This window comes from Juglans regia, chromosome 12 (assembly GCF_001411555.2).
Source record: "Juglans regia cultivar Chandler chromosome 12, Walnut 2.0, whole genome shotgun sequence".
NCBI lineage: Eukaryota > Viridiplantae > Streptophyta > Magnoliopsida > Fagales > Juglandaceae > Juglans > Juglans regia.
This window is the reverse complement of record NC_049912.1, coordinates 16,735,156-16,759,509: the sequence shown is the minus strand read 5'-3', so window position 1 is coordinate 16,759,509 and position 24,354 is coordinate 16,735,156. Positions and strand designations below refer to the sequence as shown.

Below are 24,354 nucleotides of genomic sequence, written 5' to 3'. Positions count from 1 at the left end.
CTAGTTACTGTTTGGTTCACTTTTACAAATTATCTATGTTATTAATAATATGATGTTTACATATACTAAACTATTATTCTATTTATACTAAACTATTATAGTATAAGTACATTATTTTATAATAATTAACATATACTAATATAGTATTGAATTTAAATTTTTTTGTATGAGTTTATATGATCAAATGTGTAAAAATATATTTACAAAAAGTAGATATTATAATTTATTATGCCAAAAATGTAATATATATATATATATAGATATCAAAAGTAAGTTTATATTAATAACTTAATATTAATGTTTATGTTTAAAATTAAAATTTTATATTATATTAATTTTATATTACAAGATTAAAATTTATATGTTATATCAAATGTTATATTAAAATTATAAAAGTGATTTTATATTTTATCACATGTTATATTAATTTAATAATAAAATTATAATTTCATGTTATATTAATTAACAATTTAACATAAAATATATATAAGATAATATAATATAAAAAATTATAAATATATATACTTGTCCGGTTCGGTTTGAACCGATTTTCAAAATATGAAAACCGGTACCACACCGGTTTAGGACCACTTACAAACTGGACTAAACTCACTGGTTCGGTCCGGCTCGGTTCAACAGGTTTTCTGGTTTTTTTTACACCCCTAATTACTATTCATAACGTTTTCACTATTATTCACAAGATTATGAGATAACCGCTCAAACCAACCCTAGTTTGATCATTCTTGAAACTAGCATGAATAAAAGTTCGCCTAAAAGGTCTGGAAAGTTGAGGAACAGTTTATTATTGAGGAAAAGTTAGAGGTTTAGTTGGTGTGAGAGTGGTAGTGAGGAACAGTTCAGGAAAAATCATAGCACCCTTGAGGACCAAGAAACACCTCTATCCTGATCCATTGCTAGCTGAGGTATTCGGAGCTCTTAAAACGGTGCAATTTGGTCTGGAGCTTGGGCTTACACAGATTATTATTGAAGGAGATTCCCTTCAAGTCATCAACAACCTTAGAAGGGACAAAGAAGGTTGTAACAGTACTAGTATGTATGTACATGAAGCAAAACAACTCTTAAGTAATTTTGCTAAGTTGGAGGTTTCTCATGTTAGGAGAAATGACAACTCTTTAGCTCATTTGTTAGCAAAAGATGCTCTATCCAGTTATGATCATATTGTAATGTTGAAGGATCTCCCTCCTTATATTCAGTTGGGTTGATTAATGGAATGAGCTTTTTCTTCCAAAAAAAGGTCTGGAAAGCAATTTGACAGGCCATGGACCAAACTAACACAATACGCTCGCGAACCATCAATGTTTAAAATTTGAATTCCAAACTACTAAATTAGCACATTACACCTTCCAACTATAAAATAGTTACCAAATCTTATTGATAATATCGATGAAAAAATAAATAGCATGATATAATCTTAATTAGTGTGATTTTAATGGAGATTAAAAGTAATAATTTTTTATAATTTAGAATCGAATGTACCACTTGTAAATGTACTTATCCCTATTTATTTATATTCAATGAAAGCTTCAACAAGAATAATGCAATTGCCTTTCATCCCATCCCCGCCAAAGAAAGTTTCGGGAAAAGTCAAAGATAAAATTGAGTCGCCACGCTAAGTTAAGAGATACATAGAGAAGAAGAAAATGAACAAAGCAGGTAGAGTTCCCGAACTGTCCAAACAAGGAGCATCAATTCCATAAGAGTATATATAACTATAAAATTTAGATACACAAGGCATACTTCTGATTTGGGTTAATACAAAAATGTAAAGATGGAAAAAGAATATCTTTAGACAAATATATCTTACTGATTGGCTCCCCTGCTGAATCCTCCTCTAACTTACATTATCATCATATACCTTTCTTTTCCCATAATTCAGAACTCAACCGACATCTTTGTCCCTCCCTTATTCTTATAAGGAAGCAATACCTCCCCCAAAGAATAACCTAGGCTGTCCTTATTTTTTAAATAACCCGGGGCCTGATCCGTCATCTTTAAAAACAAGGGAGAGAGAGGGAGAACCCGAATGAGCAGGACGAAACCAAAACCAGACTGGGAATTTACTCGAAACAAAACCCCTAGAGCAAGTGTATAACTCTCAACCCTTGCCTGCTGTCAAGATTGCACAGCCAGCCTCTGAAGATGCTCAAAGAAGACTTGAAGGCTCACATCATCTGTGAAGATCACATCTGACCCAGCAGCCATCTCATTAGCATTATTGTATGTAGCTGATGGGTTCAATTTTGCCAATAAGAATCTAGCCTGTTCAGCACGGAATCACAAACATATAAAGCTTTGCATGAGATAAAAGCTAAAATAAAATCATATCAACCACACTGTTTCAACTAGACATGCATTATTACATATAGAATTCAAAAACTCTGGGGACCAAGAGCAACCATCAAGTAGACAGAAGTTAATTGTATTGGACATTATGTGGATTTGAACACTCAAGACACTGACTTTGTACCATCTGCGAGATCTAAACATCTTTTTTTAATAGGTAAATTACATAAGGAGTATACAAAGGAAACACCTAAATACACATTAGGAACTAGTAGAAGCTACAAGAAAATCATAAAAACTAGCCCTATTGAAATCAATGACAATAGCCCAACTGAATAAAGTATTGAAGACAAATCTCTTTAACTCCTCCACAGAACATTCCCGGTCTTCAAAAAACCAACCATTTCTCTCCGACCAAAGACACCACATAACACATGGGAATCATTGTCCACAAAGCAGTTATTTGGGAGTTACCCTGAAGGCCACATACAAAACCAATCCTGTTAAAGATGTCATTCCACAAAAACCCAGCCACCTCACAATGTAATGATAAATGATCCACAGATCCACCATTTCTCTTACACATGTAACACCTATCAGTAATAAGTCCACATTTCCTCACATTACCTATGGTAAGGATTTTGCCAAGATCAGCTGTCCAGACAAAGAAAGTTATCTTAGGCAGAAGCTCCAAATTCACTTCCACGGAAAAGAATCATGGGTCTGGACTATTAGCATCTTGTACAAATATCGAACCACGAATCTCCTCCATTATGAATCAAGCCATCCTACCACCACATCATTACCAATGTTTATAGCATACAACAAGCTGAAAAAAACCAGAAATAGCTCCTAATTCCCAATCCTGCACTGCTCTTTTGAAACTAGCATTCCACTGCAGTGAGCCACAAGATCTATCCATCATACATACCACCAAAGCCTCCTTATCACATGCCATTTAAAAAAGAATAGGGAACACATGCTTGAGGGCCCTATCACTACACTAAGTATCATGCCAAAAACGAATTCTAGAACCCTCACCTACTTCAAATCTGAAAATTTTAGCGCCCCCACCCCCCAAAAAAAAACCCACTCCCATACTTGGGCCCTGTTTGGATGTTGAGATGGTCTCAACCCATCTCATCTCAACATCCAAACAACATTCAAACACAAACGCTTTTCAATTTCAAATTTTCAACTTTTTCATCTAATCATTACAATTTTTCCAAAATTCCAAACAAAACACAAAAAACAATTCAACTTTTTCAAATCTCAAAACAAAAATAATATTAAGAAAATTATATTCTAACAATATTTCAACTTTATAATATTTTTATTAAACTTTTTCTCTCATTTCTCAAAACTCCATAAAACATCTTAAAGCCTAGTTTAAATAGTGAGATGGATGAGATGAGATAATCTGTGAATAATAGTGAAATGGTTTGTAAATAGTAGTGAAATGGTTGAGTTAATATGTTTTATAGGATTTTGGGAACTGAGGGAGAAAAAATTGAAAAAAATATATTATAAAGTTAAAATATTATTAGAATATAATTTTTAATATTATTTTTGTTTTGGGATTTGAAAAAGTTAAATTGTTTTTTGTATTTTGTTTGGAAATTTGGGAAACTTGTAATGATTAGATGAAAATTTTGAAAATTTGAAATTAAAAAGTGTTTGTGTTTGTGGTGTTCGCATATTGAGATGAGATGAGATGAAATGAGGTGAGTTTGAAAGACTTTGCTATCCAAACCAAGCCTAACTCTAACAATTTCACTACAATTCACAAACTATTTCACTATTATTCACAGATTTCTCATCTTATCTCAACATCCAAACAAGGCCTTAGAATCAATAACAACCCTCCACAAAGTCTCCTCATAATGATACCACCACCACCACCACCACTTCTCAAGAAGAGCCTTATTTAAAAATTCTGAATTTACAAACACCCAATACTCCTCTAGAAATTGGGGAGCAAACCTTGTCCCAACTAACAAGATGCAACTTGGCCTCATCCCCAATTACACCAAAGAAAAGCACGGAAAATCATGGGCAACAAAGCAATCTTGCAGCCCAATATACTTGCCAAACTTTGGATATTTCTCATAACATCCATGGGAACCATTTCAGACTTCACAAGATTCACTTTCAAACCAGAAACAACTTCAAAACAAAGCAAGAGTGCCCTCAAAGTTTGAATGTGACCTATGTCCAGCTCGCCAAATAGCACGCGTCATCTACAAAAAGGTGAGAATTATTGAAATACACAAAATTAAGACTCCCCACATAAAAGCCTAAAAAACCATTCCAACAACAACATCCAACATACAACTCAATGCATCCGTAATATTAGCAAAGAGTAAAGGGGAAAGAGGATCTCCATGTCTCAACCCCTGCATACTGGAAAAGAAACCCGCCGGAGAGCCTTTCACCAAAACTGAGAATCGAATTGTAGATACACAATGCTTGATCCAAGTGCACCATCTCTCCCCAAAACCACATTTTTTTTTTTTTATAAGTAAAAATATTATATATATATATATATTAAAAGGAGTAACTAAGTACACTGAATTTATACAAGAGAACACCTTGCCCATAATAGAAAACCCCTAATAACCCAAAAAGCCCGTGAAAAAAAATCCAAAATACACCAAGTCCGACCCCAACCCCTTGCTTCCCGTAGAACTAAAACTCTACCCAAAAACCTCACCCCAACCCCTTGTTTTCCCGTCTTCACAATGCCCTCCCTTTAGCACTACGGGCCTGCAATTTGGAAGTGGATCCAGGTGGATGCTGTTCCGATCTAATTCGGATCATAACATAATCCCCAATATTAAATACAATATGTCGCTTATGCAAATCAACTCGAGGTTTATATGATGCATTACTGGCTTCAAGTTGTTTATTGATCTCAATATGCAAATCATGAAGATGTTGTACAAATGTCTCAGCTGACACAGACACACTAGCATGTGGGGACATGGGAATAAGGTCTAAAGGCTTCCTAGGCTTATAACCATGAACAACTTCAAAGGGACTCACACCTAAAGACCGATTCATAGAACTGTTATATGTAATTTGAGCTATAGGGAAAATCAAATCCCAATTCCGAAGATTTTCCTAGAGCAGACATCTTAATAAATTGTCAAAACTGCAGTTAACAACTTCAGTTTGACCATCCGTTTGAGCGTGGTAAGCGGTGGAGAATTTAAGTTTAGTGCCAACCATATGCCATAAGGTTCTCCAAAAATAACTAGTGAAACGAACATCTTTATCGGAAACAATAGTCTTAGGAAGACCATACAACTTGACAATCTCACTAAGCCCGACCCCAACCCCTTGTTTTCCGTAGAATTAAAACGCTACCCGGAAACGTAACCCCAAGCACTTATTTCCTCCTTTAAAACTAAAACTTCACAATGCCCTCCCTTTGGACTTCCCTCTAGTTGAGCTATCACTCTTAGTGTCGTAGTTGATTGCCCAATGAAAACGTTGTAACTCCCTGCTTTTCTTGAAACTTGATTTGGTTTCAAGCGCATGGATTGCCTCAATCGCAGTAATTAGTTCTTTAAATTGGTCTTCACATCCTCCATGTGAAATTCCCACAAACTGCTGAATCTCGCTAACTTTAGGCAGAATCCAATCTGCTATTGGAGGAAGAGAGACCAAGGGAGCAACATTATCCCCAGACACAGCATCCAACTGCACTCTCGCCTTTGGACATTCCTCTATACAAGGCACCAACGCCAAGCTCATTGGTTCTCCAGCAACTCCATCGGTTCTCTCCAATGGTTTCAGACCCATTGGAGATTCTGGGGTGACAGCAAGTTCCTTCACCTCTAGGGTGGTATCGGATTCTACATCTCTTTCAGACCTCGGCAGTACATCATTTTCGTTCAACTCCACCGAGGGAGCCATAGTTTTTTCAGGGACCAAGGGTGTAACAAAAGACGAATGGCATTCCATTACTAATGTCTCAACGCCGATATTGGATGTAGACCCCACTTCAAATATTCTAGATTTCCTTTTGACCCGCCATACTCTCCTCAATCTGGTTATGGGGGCAGGGCCAAATCCGATTTTCCGTTTTCCTTTAGAGTTTAAAGGGTTCGGGCCCGTCTTGTTTCTTACAACTATGTTGTCTCCAGCTGAAATTAAGTCTATTTTCATAGACAAGCAAGTTATTGCTGCCTTCAACTCGACCAGTTAGGTTTCCATCTCCTTTAAAGAATTGTGCATCTCTACAAGCGGGTCCTAAGTGGTGATTTGCAAACCCCCTCATTCTGAAACCCCGAGGCATGACCCGTCTTTAAAGTGGTCGCATAAGATCGCCTCGACACCGAGAATGTACTTGGGTCTTTCCCTTCCAAGCTCTCTTCCGCGCTACCTACATGTTTTCTATAGCCCCCTTGCATTTGAGTTGGAGGGACTGGCCCCCCTCCAGCACCTCTTTGTCCTTCCACAAGATTGGTCTTGCCGTGAGAAAAATCATGCAGTACCTCCCCCATCATTCTCCAGCCACTGCCCTCCTCCTCGGGGATGAATATAAAATTCCTCCTCCCACCACCACCATACTCCTCTACTGCCATATAACGTCCTCGAGAATTTGAGCAGCGATGCACTATGAAAGTACGTATGCCTTCCTGGACAGTGGAGTAAAAATCTTGTTTCTCATTTGTACACACAGTCATGACCTTAGCCAGCCATTGTACTGTTGTTGAACCCAGAACCAATTTCGAAATCACCCTTCGACTCCTTTTAGTAATACCCAACATGCTCCCTCCTTCACGAGTGTAGAGGATTTAGATTCTATGATCAACCTCATAGAAGAAACCATTCTAAGCCCAAACAGCCCCAACACCTAGAAAGAAACCTGGTCAGCAACCAAACGTCATCTTTCAGAAACCATGGAAAGATGCGGCTGTTGGTTGCCAACTCACCGTAGCCCTCTAAGGCAGCAGCACGGCCACTGGAGCACTTTGGAAGGCGGCAGAAAAAGACCTAGGGAAAAATCAGGTCGCTGGCGGGATGACCGTCGCCGGATGGCCCTCAGCGAGGTCACTGGGGCACGTCGGCCATGTCTGTGGAAGTGGTGAGGATGCCATCATCGGCAAGTGTGGTTGGATCTCACGAAAATAAGCTCCGAGAAGTAGTCTCGCGAAAAGAAACTATTCGCCGTAAAGGACCAACGCCGGGCAACCCTCGCCGAGGACACCGGGGTCCGTCGGCCACGTCTGTGACGGAGGTGAGGTGCTACTCTCCGATCAACAGTGGGTAATGGGTGACGGCTGAATGGGTGTACTAGGGTTTACGAGTATCATATGGGAGATGTACGGAGAGAACAAAAGGCTCCTCGTTCTGTTTCTGTTTCTGTGACTATATATGTATGTATGTAAAGTTTTTCAAAAATTAAGCCTATGTTAAATTGAGTTATGTTTACCATATGATTGTAAATCTATGATGATGTATGAATGTTATGAAGAGTCTTTCAAAAATAAGTCTATGCTAGGCTAAGATGTATTTTACGGTATGATGTGCTATTTACTGAGTATTCGACTTATTTTTGTTTGTTTCTCTATTTTCTTCTATGTTTAACTGTCATAGATGATGAGTACGAGGACACAGAGCTTGAGGGCTAGGAATAGATCTAGTGTAAAGACTTATAAAGGAATAAGTGTTATTTACACAAGAATTAGTTAGTTTATGTTTTTACTTTATGTTTTCAATTTCATGCTTCAAAAATAGCTATGTTCAGTTTAATTGATGTTTCAATAAATGAGATATTTCAGGATACGAATCTCTTCACCAGGCACTATGTTATGAATATTAGTAATATTCCTAACCTACGGGAAGGGGTGTTACAAGTACCAACCATATGCCATAGGGTTCTCCAAAAATGACTAGTGAAACGAACATCTCTATCCGAAACAATAGTCTTAGGAAGACCATACAACTTGATAATCTCATTAAAGTACAACCTAGCGAACTTAAATGCATCTGAAATCTTGCTACAAGGGATAAAGTGAGTCATTTTCGAGAAACGGTCCACGACAACAAAAATAGAGTCATGCTTCTTTGGAGTGCGTGGAAATCCTAATACAAAATCCATACTGACGTCTTGCCAAGGACAACTAGAGACGGGAAGAGATTTGTAAAGACCAGTGTTTTGTAGCTTTTGTTTGGCCAACTAACAGGTGTTACAGGTGCTAACTATCTTAGCCACATCTTTCTTCAAGCTAGGCCAATAGAATTGACGTTCAATCTCCTCTATAGTCTTATCACATCCAAAATGTACGGCCCAGCCTCCGGCATGAATTTCCCAAACTATAATGTCCCGAACTGAAGTCCGAGGGATGCACAACTTATTGGATCTAAAAAGATAATCAGTCTCAAGACAAAAGCCATCAATGGTATCAGACTGCCCACTTTGCAAAGCGAGAAAAATATTCCTAAAACCTGGACAAGACTCATACTCTTCCTTAAGTCTTTCAAAGCCTTTGACCTTGACATTCATGATAGACAAAAGGGAGATGCGGCGGCTCAAAGCATTAGTTGCTTGGTTCTCAACACCCTTCCTATGTTTCAAAACAAAAGAAAAAGCCTGCAAATATTCAATCCAACGGCCATGCCTAGAATTCAACCTTTTCTGGGAGTTAAGGTAGAGGAGGGCCTCATGGTCCGAATAAATAACAAACTCCTGGGGCAACAAATAATGGCGCCAATAGCATAAAGCCTGCACAATTGCGTACAATTCCTTATCATACTTCTAAGTATCATACTTCTAAGTATCATAAAGCCTGCAAACAGTCCACTGCAAATATCATACTTCTAAGTATGATAAGGAATTGTACGCAATTGTGCAGGCTTTATGCTATTGGCGCCATTATTTGTTGCCCCAGGAGTTTGTTATTTATTCGGACCATGAGGCCCTCCGCTACCTTAACTCCCAGAAAAGGTTGAATTCTAGGCATGGCCGTTGGATTGAATATTTGCAGGCTTTTTCTTTTGTTTTGAAACATAGGAAGGGTGTTGAGAACCAAGCAGCTGATGCTTTGAGCCGCCGCATCTCCCTTTTGTCTATCATGAATGTCAATGTCATATTTTGAAAAAAGATATGGCTAAGATAGTTAGCACATGTAACACCTGTCAATTGGCAAAACAAAAGCGACAAAACACTGGTCTCTACAGGCCCCTTCACATCCCTAGTTGTCATTGGCAAGACATCAGTATGGATTTTGTATTAGGACTTCAACAGACTCCAAAGAAAGATCACTATTATTGTTGTAGTGGACTGTTTCTCAAAAATGGCTCACTTTATCCCTTGTAGCAAGACTTCAGATGCGTCTAAAGTCCTAGGTTGTACTTTAATGAGATTGTCAAGTTGTATGGTCTTCCTAAGACTATTGTTTCCGATAAAGATGTTCGTTTCACTAGTTATTTTTGGAGAACCCTATGGCATATGGTTGGCACTAAACTGAAATTCTCCACCACTTATCACCCTCAGACGGATAGTCAAACTGAAATTGTTAACCACAGTCTTGGCAATTTATTAAGATGTCTGGTCCAGGAAAAGCTTCGGAATTGAGATTTGATCCTCCCTACAGCTCAAATTGCATATAACAGTTCTGTGAATCGATCTTTAGGTACGAGTCCCTTTGAAGTTGTTCATGGCTATAAGCCTAGGAAGCCTTTAGACCTTATTCCCATGTCCCCACATGCTAGTGTGTCTGTGTCAGCTGAGACATTTGTACAACATATTCATGATTTGCATATTGAGATCAATAAACAACTTGAAGCCAGTAATGCATCATATAAACTTCGAGCTGATTTGCATAAACGGCATATTGTATTTAATATTGGGGATTATGTTATGATCCGAATTAGACCGGAACGGCGTCCACCTGGATCAGCTTCCAAATTGCAGGCCTGTAGTGCTGGTCCTTTTAAAATTTTAAAGCACGTTGGTCCAAATGCATGTCATTGATCTTCCATCACATTTTGGTTGCCACTCTACTTTCAATATTGAGGACTTAGTTGCTTACAAAGGCCATTTCAATCCCTCCAATGATCCTCTTCTACCTCCATCTGTGGACCTTGACCCTAAACCTTTTGTCACTCCTACTCCAATGCCATCTATCACAGCACACAAAGATAAAATTGATGCTATTTTAGATTAACAAATTGTATTTACCAATGATGGAGAGGTTTAGCATTTCCTTGTTCGTTGGGTAGATCGACCTGATTCCAATTGTACATGGATTCCCAAAAAGACACTCCAGCAGCTTCATCCAGATTTATTGGAGCTTTATCGGAGTCAGCAAAATCTTCCTTTGCCCGGGTCAACGTCCACCCGTTCCAAGAGAGTTAGTGGGGACACCAGATTCAGGCCTACACTCACACGTGTTTATAGGCGGCGGAAGAAGCTTGCTCAACCACTTAGCTTATGGTTGGGTGATTGATTGCAGCCTTATTGTGATTTGTCAACTCGACAGAGTCGAGTTTATTCTCCCACCCTGGGAGAGTTGATGAGGACATCTCCTATTATTGTTATTTTGGTTATTTTACTTATGTTTTATTTATTTTATTTGGGTTTGTATTAATGGGTTTGGGCTTTAGCCCATAGACTTTCTATGGTTTATTTAGGGTTTGGGTTATTTTACTATTTAAATGCTTATAATGAAACATTGCAGGAGAGTTTTTGAGATTAAACAATTGAGTGCGTGTTACAGCCGCCATTCTTCCAACCCCCTTTCTCTGTCTTCTTCCTCTCTTATCTTTTCTGGCTTCTTTTCTTCTCTGTTCTACTATTATTCTGTTTCTCTTTCTTATTCCACTATTATTCTACATCAAACAACATGACAATTAACATGAGCATCTCAATAGAATTGTTCCTCCAATAGGAATTGGCCACCAAATGGAAGAACATGAAGATCAACACCTTCAGAAACCACAATGGCAACAATAATGCAAAACGAAGCTTCTCGAGACATCACACCCAATATCTCCCTCATCAATGAGGCCACCAGCGGCAAAGTAGTCGGATGTTCAGAAACGGTCGATGACCAATTTTGTAACAGCCCAAGTGGCAGAGGAATAGCTACCAACATGCTAGGAATGGTTATCAAAGTAGAACCCAATTCGAGAGAAGCATACCCATTTACATGCTTGACCTACCACAAGGGAACTAGCCGAGTAAGCTTATGGGGCCCAGTAATGGATATTCCTTACCATTGTTGCTAGCCCATGACACAAAGGGTAAGCCCATGCTAAGGACCATTAATCAACTCATTTGGACTGGGCTCAGTAGAAAGACTTGAACCCACTAACAGGCCCATACCCGCATCGGCCTTTGAGAGAAGATGGTTGATCTTCTCCATAATCTTGAGTAACTAGATCTTCAATGCCATTAACATCCCCGTCTTCCTTGTCAGACACCACCCTCAAGAAAGTTGGCAACAACATCCTTTGCATGTGGCAAACAATTAGGAGCCCTTTGAAGCCAAGACCATCACACTACCACTAGCAATTGACGCACCACCCACCCCAGAACCGCCACGCATAATAGAAAAATTCTAAGATGGCGGATGAAGCACCAGCTTCTCCAACAATGCCTTATACAATTTCCCCCCACCTAAAAAGATCCCAGATGATGATAGCCTCAACTAATACTACTTCTCATGACAAGCCATTGGCCCACTAGCTGATACCGTTGTTCTCAACCTCCGAAACAGGGGATGAAAAACTGCAAACATCCCTAAAAGTTTTCACAAAACTGGTCCACACTTTTCAATGCACCCCTCAAGAACAACAATAAAACCATGCCTACCACTATCCACGTGTTCCGCAATCACCAAGTATCTACCATAGAAATTTGAACAACATTGATCCAAAAAGGTACGATTACCCTCATGCGAAGTTGTATAGAACTTGCTGGAACCACCCAACCGAATATAGGCTTCCACCGTCTGCACCAACCAACCCATCTTTCCATAACCAAAAGTGATGAACTTCTTCACCTTCCTGCTCTTTTCCGTAATCCAATAATGCTCTTTTCCTTAATCCAATAATGTTGTTGGTCCACTTTGTCGTAGTCGAAAGAGTCACGCTTCAGGCCGGATGGGTTTGAAACCCATTTTCACACCGACCAATAAAACAATGACATGTAGGCATTCCATAGAAATTCTCATTACAGCCACATATACCACAAAACGTCTCCCCCTCCTTTCTCCCCTCTCCCTCCCCCATCTGCAAGACGCACGAAGCCCTAAAGCCCCAAAAAAAAATGCACAAAGCCGAAGCTCCCTCTCCCTCCCCCAACTAAGAAATTGACAGGGGAATTTCATTTACAAAATGGAGTAATCTCCACACAAGTTCCTTAGGGAGAGCCACTCTCAAGAGGTCCATCCCCATCCCCCCACCCCAGTTGGATTAATTCCCTGTTTTCCCCTGCATCTCAGAATCTACCGAGATGCTGCATCTAGTTTTGGGTTGCATAACCAAACTGCGGCACACGGGTGCTCAAGTTTCATCACTATCAGTGTAATGCATGAGTATGTATGAAAATGATAGAAAAATGCATAAATTTTATTTTATAAAGATACCCTTTTCAAACAATTTTGAAAAATATCATGTCAATCTCTATAAATTGGACTTCAGTATCAAGATATTAGAAAATGTCAAAATGGGTATTTGGGTCGGTTGGGAATGGGGGAAAAGCAACACATGCACATGGGTAGCATTCATTTCGATGAGGCAGGCAAGCGATTAGGTATTGCACAAAACAAACGGAACCAAAATGGTGATTTAAACCCTCCATTTAAACTTTTCCAAGAAGCATCAGTGACTATAGTGGGATCCAATCGAGCATTGTTCGAATAATTACCATTCAGAACTTGTTTTCTTTTCTTTTCTGGGGCAGGGGAGACCATTCGCATTTAGTCTGTTGATCCGTCCTAAATCTCTTGGTGCAACAAGTGGTGGGATTATTTTCTTCGATAAGGTTGAGGTATTGGTGGGAGAGGGAGCTTCGGCATGAGGGAGCTTCAAACGGAAGACGATTTTGCAAGGGCTACCTTCTGTCGGCGTTGAGCGCAGATGGGGGAGGGAGAGGGAGTTTCGGCTTCGTGCTTCTTTTTTTTTGGGCTTTAGGTCTTTGTGCATCTTGCAGATGAGGGAGGGATGGGGAGAAAGGAGGGGGAGACATTTTGGGGTGTATGCGGCTGCAATGCGAATAATATGGAATGCCTACATGTCATTTTTTTATTGGTCGTGAAAATGGGTTTTAAACCCATCCGGCCTGAAGCTTTTTCCTAGTTGAAATCCTTAGTTTCCACAACCAGACTCCTCAAAGAACCCATCGTTGTGAGGTTAAACATAAGACCTAGTCCATCCCCAACCTCATACCATCATCACCTAAACAAAGACCAAGGTACTTCAAGTGATATGCTAAAATTACTTCTTTTTTTGTATAGGCATCAGTACCCCCAGGTATAGCAAAGGGTTCAAGTAACACTAGTCGGTGCTTCTTCAAATGTGATTAGATAAAGAACATAACTGTAACTATTTTCATAATGGAAGTCCCATAGATATTGCAAGAGACATAATTCAAGTCTTGACAGATTTACATTGTGAATAGAACAGGCCCCAAGTTAATTGACTTCTCTTACCTTTAAAGTTCAAGTTCAAACAAGGGAATTTATTTGAGGGAAAAAACTGTTTTACAAAAGGTATGAATGGAGAAAGGGCATGAAATATTGTCTCAAAGTCCCATATATTTGTTGGGAAAGTGCAAAATGAATAACATTTCATCCATCATGAGGAAGGAGTAGTTAATAGAACAATAACTTGAACAAACAGAGAAATTCTGAAGAATAATGCACATATTGACAATTTCTCATTAAATTGAAATGATCATAGTTTGATGTTTTTACCCTATTCAATACTCTGCTAAATTAAATTTTATTTACCTAAAGACAACCTTCAAGCCCAAACTTAACCTGTATATTTTCAAAGATTTGATTCTTGAATTACATTATCTAAATCAAGATTCAATTTGTTGAAACGTATTACTAGACAAGATCACCAGATTGTAGAACACAAAACAGATCCAAGGACAGAAGCTTTGCACGAAACTTGGGCATTAATATAAAGAACCACTATAACTGAAGATAAGGATAGGCCAGTAATATCCTCCCCCACCCAAAATAAATAAATAAATAACAAAACCCTCAAATATTACAATCAAAACATCATGAACAAAAGTTCAAATCACTTTCGGGAGTTATTAGAATTGTTTGTCAAGCAGGTGTTATTAGAATTGTAGAAGATAATCGAGGTTAAACAACTCAATATCACTGGAGCCCAATATAAATTACTCGCAGTGAGTTCTTAATTCTGCTAATTAGCAGGAGTTATGTAATGGCATTACCAGCACTTAAGGAAGATATTTACATAGGTCAAGGGTAAGCCACCATTTTGCAGGCTAGAATTGCCATTTTATCAATTCAAATGCAACAAATTCACCATTATATTCTAAGATTTGTCACTATGCAGATCCGAGAAGAGAAACCATTCCAGCATTCCATCTCCCTAAGAGAATCTCCCCTATACTACATTCGTTCTATCTGACTATGTTGCTGAGAATACATATTACAAACTACAGAATCAGTCTTCGGTATGTAAACAACTGCAAAGCTTCTAGTGAGATTCAATTGATTAGAGATGAATTTATGTTAAGCATCAGCAACTGCTTGAAGAAAATGGATTTTAGAAAAATAATTAATAGCAACAACAGAAGCTCAAAAAACTCAAACTTGGAAAAATGTACTAACCTGGGAGCCATGCTGATCGCATACAACCAATCTAGGGACAGGGAATCGTTCCCGAATGATCACCTGGGAATCATCATGAGGAGCTTGCAATAGATGTGCAAATGCCTGAAAGAAAACAAGTATATTCAGTTAAGGGAAAAAGCTTATTTGAAACAATCTCTGAAATGAAGTTTACTTGTAAAGACTTGCATTGTGTAGTGAAACTATCCAAAAAATAAATAAAAAATTAAAAAACTCGTTTCCTTTTTATTGATAAAATTAAAAAACTTTTTAACACTAATATTTCAACCATTTCCAGAACAATTGCATTGATACCTGGTGTTCTGGCTGATTATGGTATCCTGCATTACGCCACTGAGCTATTTGCATTCCATGGAAAATTACAACACTGAAATAGGAATCCAGCAAGAGAATACGGTCCGCTGCAATGGAAGCCACATCCAACAATGCTGGAGCAGGCAGTGAATTGAATGAATAGGATATCAACGACGGTTGAATCATAACAGCAGCATTTGTGATATTTTCCCTGTTTAACAACATGCGGAAATAGGCAGTCTCATCTGGACTGTTGTTAAAAACCTGCCAACACCCAACCAGAATCCCCCCCACCCCCCAAAGCAAAATAATAAAGTACATTAGGTGCATATGTAGACATCAACTACCGTATGCGAGAAGGAGAAGAAAAATAAAAAGAAGAGAAGAAAAAAACAACCAAGTCATGAATACCTGTACAAATTGTGATCTTCTCAGATTAAACATAAACTGAGGGAACAACGAAAAAGAAGGATTTAATGTAAAAGATGCTGGATCATCCTTCCGATAGTCACCAAATTTAGAACAGAGACGAATGAGAGACCGATCCAACCACCTTGTAGCGTCAAACCCTTCCTGATTAAAGATAAATAAAAATCAATCATCAGGTGTGCTACTTTGATAACGTCATTACACAACATGTTACAAATCTATTGTTCCACTAGTGAAGAGGCAAGAATTTATAAATCCTCATGTACTATTTCTAAGCAAGATTCTTAAAATGAATCTGCTCTTAAAAGGAGAATAATAAACCCATAGGGGTTGGCTCAAGTGGTAAGAGCCTTGGTCTTGATGACATGCTCCCTCCAATCTAAGGTTCGATCCCTTAGGTGCAAACAATTTATAGGGACCATCAGAATGGGAAGTTTTCCTTTGAATTACCCAAGGTACACTTTCGAGAAACTCTTTGTGAAAGGCATGTGCACCCCTAGGATTAGTCAAGACTTTGTTCTAGACACCCGGTGCCAAAAAACAAAGAGAGGAGAGTATTCAACACTCCAAACCCAATATATAAATTCTAACAAAAAAACACTTGATTAAAACAAAACTAGATCATTACAATCAGACGCTCAGACAGAGCGTTACTCTACAATTGTCGAGTTTCAAATACCTTTGAACTTGGTCTCACACATGAAAACTATCTCCATGAATTTTTTCTTTCATTTCCCTTTGAACTCCCCACTATCATCTATTCAAACAATAATAGAGCTTGCTTTCAAATTAAACAATTAGAGATACAACAGATGGTGAAATATCTATGATTAATAAATATATACGCATGAGAAATTAACAGCTGATGAAAAAACTTGTAAGATACCTCTGTCTCCATTTTCAGGGAAGTCAATCTTGCCATTACCACAGCAGCAGTCTCCTGATCAAATCCTTGTACCAATTCCTATATAAGAAATAATTTTCCTATCAGCATTTACCTCCACTTCATGGACACATCTTTAATTATACTGTAACAATGGTGAAACACCATCGAACAAGATCGCCAAGCAACTAGTAGAGATAAGCAGAACTCAACTTTTCATAAAAATTAATGTCATAAGAATCAATACAAGCAGTGAGAGATTAAATATCATGCAACAACACATACAGGACCCTAAATACGGCCAACCATTCAACAGAAGCTTTAATCAAATCAACATATGTTTAACAGAGGTTTACCAATAGACGTATTATAATTTTCTTTCTATAAGTAAGAATAAAGTTTTGTTGATTGGAAAGAGGCATAGCCCAAGTACACACAGATTTCACCTAGCATAATCTAGGGAACTAGAACGTATTATAATTTTAACATCCATAACCAAGGCAATCATTGAGGAACAAAACCTATTCAATGTGATAAGAAAATACAGACATGACAAGACAAATCGCAGAAACATGAGATAGCCATAGGAAGGACTCATCAATAGATAAAATTATTCTTTCCTAGTAGTTGTTAGGTGTATTCTTTGTATACAATCCGAAATGGTGCCTCCAAGGAAAATGTGTCATAGACATCCAATATGACGTACTCGCCTTTAGAAGCATTCCTTCTGCATAGACTTCCATCTTACAATTGAGAAGTTGGACCTTCAGAAGTTCAAGCCAATATGTCGCGTCCATGGAACACATATCATCCACATCCAATAAGGCACGCCTTTAAAAGCATTCATTCTAGTGGGGCTTGATTGAAAAGTTGGAGTAACAATGTGAACCTTTATTTCCCCAAAAGTCTTTGGGATTTTATTTGTATTCCACCTTTGTTGAAAGTGAAATTGCAATATACATGAACATTCACTCCCTTTTTTATTTAGAGTAACTAGAAAATTAAGTATGCGCATGCACGCATGGTTACTAATGTGTGTGCACACCCATGCGAGGGAGCAGGTACAGGTGTGTGTCAAATGTGGTGAACAGTCTCAAGTACGATCCTAGCTCACCCTACAAAATTAGGTCAAAAACAAAATTTACATAATAGGCATAGAGCACGTTCCATAGTTTCATACCAACTCTATAAGACTTCCCCATTGAGTTATGCCACAACAATCTGAGAAAATTAACCGCCATTCTTTGGGCTTTGACTATTGTATTAAATGGAACTAGTATTCATGATTTTATTGTATCTTTTTCTAGTTCATATACTTCCTATATACTTGGGCTTTACCTATTACTTTTTTAAATAAAATATTTCTTATCAAAATAAATAAATAAATATCCGCCATCTTTGGCACCGGAAAAAAGAGGGAGATGTTCCAGCATCAATGAACTGACAGATCAACCTGTGTGCTGTTATGCATTCATTTACAACATGTTAATGTAGTTATTGCTGATTATCTTAGCCTGTAAATTGAACCAGTAAATCTCACATAAAATCTATGGTTTCATGCCTTAAAATATATACACACGACATATGGATGAAAGATTCAATTAGTTTTTGAACAGTCACAGACAAATGAGCTTCATCGCAGAAAAAAAGATATGAAAACTGAAGTCGCAAACCTCTGAGCTCACTGCACTATCTATCCATCCTCTACTAATGGTTGTCACTCGAAGTATTAATTGACCTTCAGGGTTTTGATAACTGCAAGTACATATAAGACCTCAAAAGTCAATTAAAAACCAAAACCAAATAAAGAAAAAGTGGCACAAATATGTGTGCACGCACATGAATATACACATATGGTAGTCCCACACTGATACAATCCAGAAACATACCTAGTGAGAAACTGCAAGTACAACAGGGGATTTACAGTTCCTGGGGTATTTGATCGATCACTTGATGAAAGATCAAAAAAAACCGTCAAGCAAGTACTTTTATCAAGACCACACAATTTCCATGCTGTTGTACCACCTTCCCCAATGGCTGTATCAGCAACAGCAGGTCCTTTCTGCAAGGTTTGCAATAATCAGCATCAAACACCATCATTACAAATTTGCTTGGTCTTATTTCCATGGACCTTAAACAATTTACCAAAATGATGCCATCAAGCTAAATAAAATCAGGCCTTTAGAATTAAATGGTGCGACCTTTTCCAACGATGTGCAAGGCCCAATTATCCCCTGGATTTTAATGTCCTTTGAACAATTGATCTCTAGTGTGCCACTGAAACAAATTAGTTAAGTGAGATTGACAATTAATTACAAGCATTACATGGGCCATGAATAATAGCAGCAAAAAGCCAAAGCTTTTTTTTATTTTATAAGCAGCATAAAACCAAAGTAAAAGAAGAATAAAAGTAAAAGAGAGTCTTCACTGGTTAGAGCAATTGTGTGAAGCACAAATGATGGAACTTGAGAAATCCTACTCTCACAGGCACAATTTAATTTGAAATAAAAGGGACCTTAAAGCAAAAATTAAAAAAAAAAATTAGGGTCCAATCCATTGAAGTAGAAAATAGACATCAAGTGTTCAATAATGACAAACTCACTTAAAACAAAGGCCCAGAGACTGCTCCCCTTCTTCGAATACCTGCTTGAAAGAATCTTTAAATACAGAATGACCAAAACTTTCAGCTTGAACAACAAGGCCACCAGTTTTTTCGACTGCAACTTTCATTTCTGCAACCCCAACCTATATATTTAAAATTCCCAAGAGTAAACGCATATCAGGTACAATCTACAATGCATAAAAATTGTGATTATCAAATAAAACTCAATTATTCTGATTTATTAATTGTTCGTAACTATAATATTTAAAATTTCATGATAGAAGCCAAAACTTTTGCCACAACACCCCCCCAAAGACAGCCCTACAGAAGAAGCAAAGGCAACACAAGCACAAGCACCTGGGATTAACATGTTATGCATTAGGTTTTACTTCAAACAGTAAATTGCTGCAATCAGTTGTAATAAAAAACCCACTAGGTAAAAGAAGTACCTAAACAACAATATATTGAATACTAATCAATGACAATAAACAAAGTTCAAGAAACAAACAAGATCTTATTTCTTGAAAACATTAAATTATAAACATGCTTATGTTTTAATGTGAGACCATCGGCCTTCTTAAATGTTGACCGTTCCTGCATCAAGAATAAAGAAAAAGAAAGATTATACTAACGCAAAATATGAAAAACACACTTTACAATTTATTTTTTGGTTTTTATTTTTCTATAAGTAATCAAAGAAGTTAATAAAAAAGGGCAAAAGACGGTCACTTCAAATAAATAATAAAATGTTCCAAATCATACACGCATACTTGAGTTCTTTTTTTTTTTTTTTGGTAAGTACGCATACATGAGTTCTTCAAAGCTGTAATAAATCTACTACAATATTTAAACGGGAAGCTCAATTTCCTCCCCCACTTTCTCATGTAAGTTTCTTTGTAAATAAAGTCTACATAAAAAATCAATTATTCCACATGTAAGCTCTACATGACATGTTACCATGAAAAGAAGGTGTCAGGACCCACACTTTGATAGTATAACAAGAACTGTAAGAAGGAATCTTAGACTACTTGACAAATTTCAAATAAAAAAACAGATGAAAAGTAAAATTTATACGAGAAAATTAGTCATTTGCTTGTGAGTGTTAGGGACCTGCATGAACAAGGCTACTCAATATTCAACTCAAATTTGACTGTCATTTTTAACTCGATTTGATTATTAAATAAATCGTTCAAGAACACAAAATTAGGCTTTATTATCAAACGATGCAAACTCATAAAACTCACACAGCTTGACTTATTAGCTCGTTCAAAATATTACCATACATATATAAATACATTCTATCATATATGTATATATGATGAAATAAACACATACACGTATATATAGTGATTATTATCAATAAATACGATATTATATAAGAAATATATAATTTAAGTTTTAATTCCTTATTTATAAATATAACTAACATAAATGTTGTAAAATATACTCATTGTTTATATAAGTTCATATGGTTACATATAGTAGATATTAGGCACTATAAATATGCAAATGTTCCATACAGGTTGAGCTTGAGTGACCCAAAAAGCTTGAGTTGAGTTTTGAGTCAACCTCAAGCTTGATTTTAGTACAATTGAACCAAGCTTGACCAAGCATAACTCACTCGAACTTGGCTTGATTACAGCCCTACTGAGGGTACATGAAAAATGATAGGCTAAAGACTTCTAGAAGTCATAAAAGAATTAAAAAGCAAACTAACACAGACCTGATCGAGGGCAGAAGCAAAAAGGTCCAAAACATGACCCTGGCTAACCAGCTGATTTGCAAGATTTTCATAGAATTTGACTGCTTTCTTAAAATAAGGTGCTGCATCCTTATCAAGATCTTTATGTGATCGTACTGGATCTGATAGATCTTTTGATATAATCTGCAAAAATATATTCAACCCAATGTTGTTACCATCAAGAAATTACAAGAACAAAAATAATCCTTGGAAATTTATCAGTTTAATAAAGAAAAAAAAAGTAGCTGTCTCCCAACTTTCTTTTTTTTATAAGTAAAGCTGTCTCCCAACTTTCTTATGCTGCACATGTGACTATCAGGTCCAATGAGTAAATTCGAGGATAAATTCCAGATTAAAGAGGCTTTTCTTCTACATGGAACAGAGCATAAACCAGACTCAGGTTTGATTCATGAAACATTGAATAGGAAAATGATGTGTGAGTGCCTTGGCCTTGGCTCATGTTATAAATGCATGGGACCATATTGGCATGATATTGGGCTTGAGCCTGGAGACTGTGCAAATGCAACAAGTCTTATACTCAGTTAAACCCCAACCCCATCTAAGTTCTAATTTGCACCCATCACACGAATCATAATCGTCGGCTTCTCACCAATGCGACGTGGGACATCATAGCACCTAGAAATTATTTGCACCCAAGGGTTTGAACCTTAGACTTGGGGGAGTCTTTCAGTGATTCAACAGACCCCCCCTAAGCTAGACGCTTCACCAACTTGACCACAAAGAGAATAGAATGAGTCGCCCTAGCCCTAGTCTTACTAAGAGTTTGAATTTCTCTGTAGGATAGTAGGGGCGAATGAATCGCCTTAGTGCAATCTGGCTCGCATAATCGTGCCCAATGAACAATTGCCTCCTTTCTACCTTGAAAAGAAAAGTGTTTACCCTCAAAACCAATGTTCTTACCACTTGGAGCCAACCCCAAAGGGTTAACATATAACTGACTCCATTAATAATAAAGTTGGAAATAAGAATTCCATTAATAAAAATGAGAGACCCAATGAACAACACTTCATCTCATGAGTCAGCAATCATGGCAAATGTAACCTATTTAACTTTCCTAAACTATTTGATTCCACTCTTATGGTGCAAGACATATTATCTAAAAACAGTCCTAACAATATTAGCTAAACTCACCAATGTTGTGAAATAATGTTGAAATCCTTATCATTCATTTTTCATGCTCTACCCACCTGTGGGTACCCAAGTGGCAAGGGCAAACTTGTGTGCATGAGCCCCATGCCACAAGTTCAATTCTCCCCGGGATCAAACTGCGATTAAGTGGGAGACCATGGCAGTGGGTTGTTGTGCTAGTCTCCCCGAGAGTTTAGGTTCCATGGGTGAGTTCTAAGGGCTCTGCCGTGGGGTGGTTCCCCATCATCAAAAAAAATAAAAAATCATGCTCAATTCTTTGTCATGTTTTTCCATACTACCATGCATTCATAGTACCACACACGAAAATATGAACCAAGGTGACTTTGAAAGAATAAGGTACAAATGAAAAACTACAAGAACCGTAAACAATAATAAACATGCATTACAACCGTGGAGGTCAATTAAAGTACAAGATAACATCCAGCACATATTAAAAGCAGTAATAGCAAATAAGACAGGATTTCCTTTTACCGTGCCGGGCCCTTCTGTACAAGGACCACCAACTAGAGCGATAATTCTAGCACCAGTGCCAGTGGAACAGGCTCCAAGCAATCCTGTTGAAACACTTAAAGCCACTCCCGTGCACCGCGATGCCCGACACCCCGGCGGAACAGGCCACTGATCAGTTTCCAACTCTTCCAACAACTGAGATGCACAACAAATTAAAAAAAAAATCCTCAATAAATCAAAAATCAGCCCTACATAACCAAATCACACAATAGGATTCAAAAACCCACCGCGTTGAGCGTGTACTCACAATCCGCAGCGGGCAATAAGAACCGTGTGACGCCTGAATTCGGAAACCCTTTTGGCACGCCCTTCTGGTACCCTGTTCCGCCAGCTAGCCTGGCCGAAACCCCAAGCCCCAATTGGTCCAAAACCTGCTCCTTGGAAATCTCTTTATTCCCCCTGAACACGTACACCTTGGACATGTCTGAGAACCCCAATTCATGCACCTGAACCTGGGTCCCAAACGAAATGAACCCCACCAGCGCGTTCTCCGGCAACAACCCGATGGCACGCATTAGTGCCGATTTAACGAACCCCATTTCCTCCTCGATCATACAGGTATCAAGCATGAACAAAAACACGGGCGAGAGAGGAGAAGGACCGAGATTAGGGTCAGGATTTTGGTGGAGGGAATATTGCACAGTGGTATACTGGGCGTAGAGCTCGCCGGGGAGGTTGGTCTCGGAGATCATGGAGTAGTGAGGAGGGAAATGGTTGCGCTGGTAACAGAAGGGGCAGATCCAGATCTTGGCGGTAAAGTCCACCCGCGAGAAGGGGTTGAGGACGGCGTAACAGGTCTTGCATCTGAGGGGCGCGTAAGGGAGGGTGGGGATGTCCGGGTGGGGGCGGATCGGTGAGATGGAGGCGGCGAGTGGGATCACGCACTTGCTCGCCTCGACCTTGGTGCGCGGCCATACGTTCCATGACATACGAACTCCGTCGAGACCCTCCGGATCTGTGTTCGCCATCTCCGACATATCTATTTCCCTAAAATGATTCAAATACCGCGGAATTTAGAGGCGACCCCTTACAAAATCAGAGAGAGGGGTCACCGGAGAGGGAAAGGAGGGAGGAAATAAAAATAATTAATCCTTACTGCTAAATTATAGATCCGACGCCATTTTTAGTAAAAAAGATGAACAACAGAAATTTCATTTACTACCTTCGTCTTCTACTGCGAGGCCGACGACAGCAAAGTCGTAGGTGGTGGGCTCTCTTTTCTCCATTCCTATTTTTTTAATTCTTGTAAAATATATACAGACGTTTTTATTTTTTTTAAAGTTGGCTTCCTTCGTTTGAGGTGCTTGAGTCTTACGGTAAAACCGATGAAAATTGCCTCGGTTCTTGTTGTTAAACGTGTTGATAAAATCATAAATCCATACGGAGCAAGCTTTTTTTTTACTTTTTAGGAAACGAATAAGTGCAAAATTAATATTTGAGTTATGGTCTTTATGAATAATTGAAATTTTTTTGAGAATACGAAAAATAGAAATATATTCTTTAATCTACTCCATTCTTTTTTTTTAAGTCAAATTTTCATCTTCATTTCATTAAACTAAGGAATAAA

At 38.1% G+C, this 24,354-nt stretch overlaps 1 protein-coding gene across 2 annotated transcripts; it reads right to left on the bottom strand.

The window, feature by feature from the left end:
* Positions 1-1,675: 1,675 nt before the first annotated feature.
* Positions 1,676-24,039, bottom strand: LOC109011706 (protein transport protein SEC23-like). 2 transcript variants are annotated; one of them, XM_018993003.2, is made up of 13 exons: positions 23,950-24,039; positions 23,015-23,774; positions 22,749-22,922; positions 21,090-21,251; positions 19,367-19,509; positions 18,966-19,041; positions 18,654-18,826; positions 18,438-18,519; positions 16,768-16,845; positions 15,864-16,025; positions 15,453-15,716; positions 15,138-15,242; positions 1,676-2,280 (listed from the first exon to the last, which is right to left on the bottom strand). In XM_018993003.2, exons 2-13 carry the CDS (start codon positions 23,762-23,764, stop codon positions 2,134-2,136), a joined length of 2,316 nt encoding a protein of 771 aa, XP_018848548.1. In that variant the 5' UTR covers positions 23,765-23,774; positions 23,950-24,039; the 3' UTR covers positions 1,676-2,133. The 2 variants fall into 2 exon arrangements, with proteins under 2 accessions (XP_018848548.1, XP_018848547.1); XM_018993002.2 differs by lacking the exon at positions 23,950-24,039 and having other exon boundaries at positions 23,015-23,918.
* Positions 24,040-24,354: the final 315 nt, after the last annotated feature.

Excerpts from the sequence above, each read along its gene's own strand:
- LOC109011706 (XM_018993003.2), bottom strand. The coding sequence starts at position 23,764 with ATGTCGGAGATGGCGAACACAGATCCGGAGGGTCTCGACGGAGTTCGT. Across the intron at positions 22,923-23,014 it reads GTGAGTACACGCTCAACGCG|TTGTTGGAAGAGTTGGAAAC; the intron begins GTGGGTTTTTGA and ends TGTGCATCTCAG. Across the intron at positions 15,717-15,863 it reads GAAGATCACAATTTGTACAG|GTTTTTAACAACAGTCCAGA; the intron begins GTATTCATGACT and ends GGGTGTTGGCAG.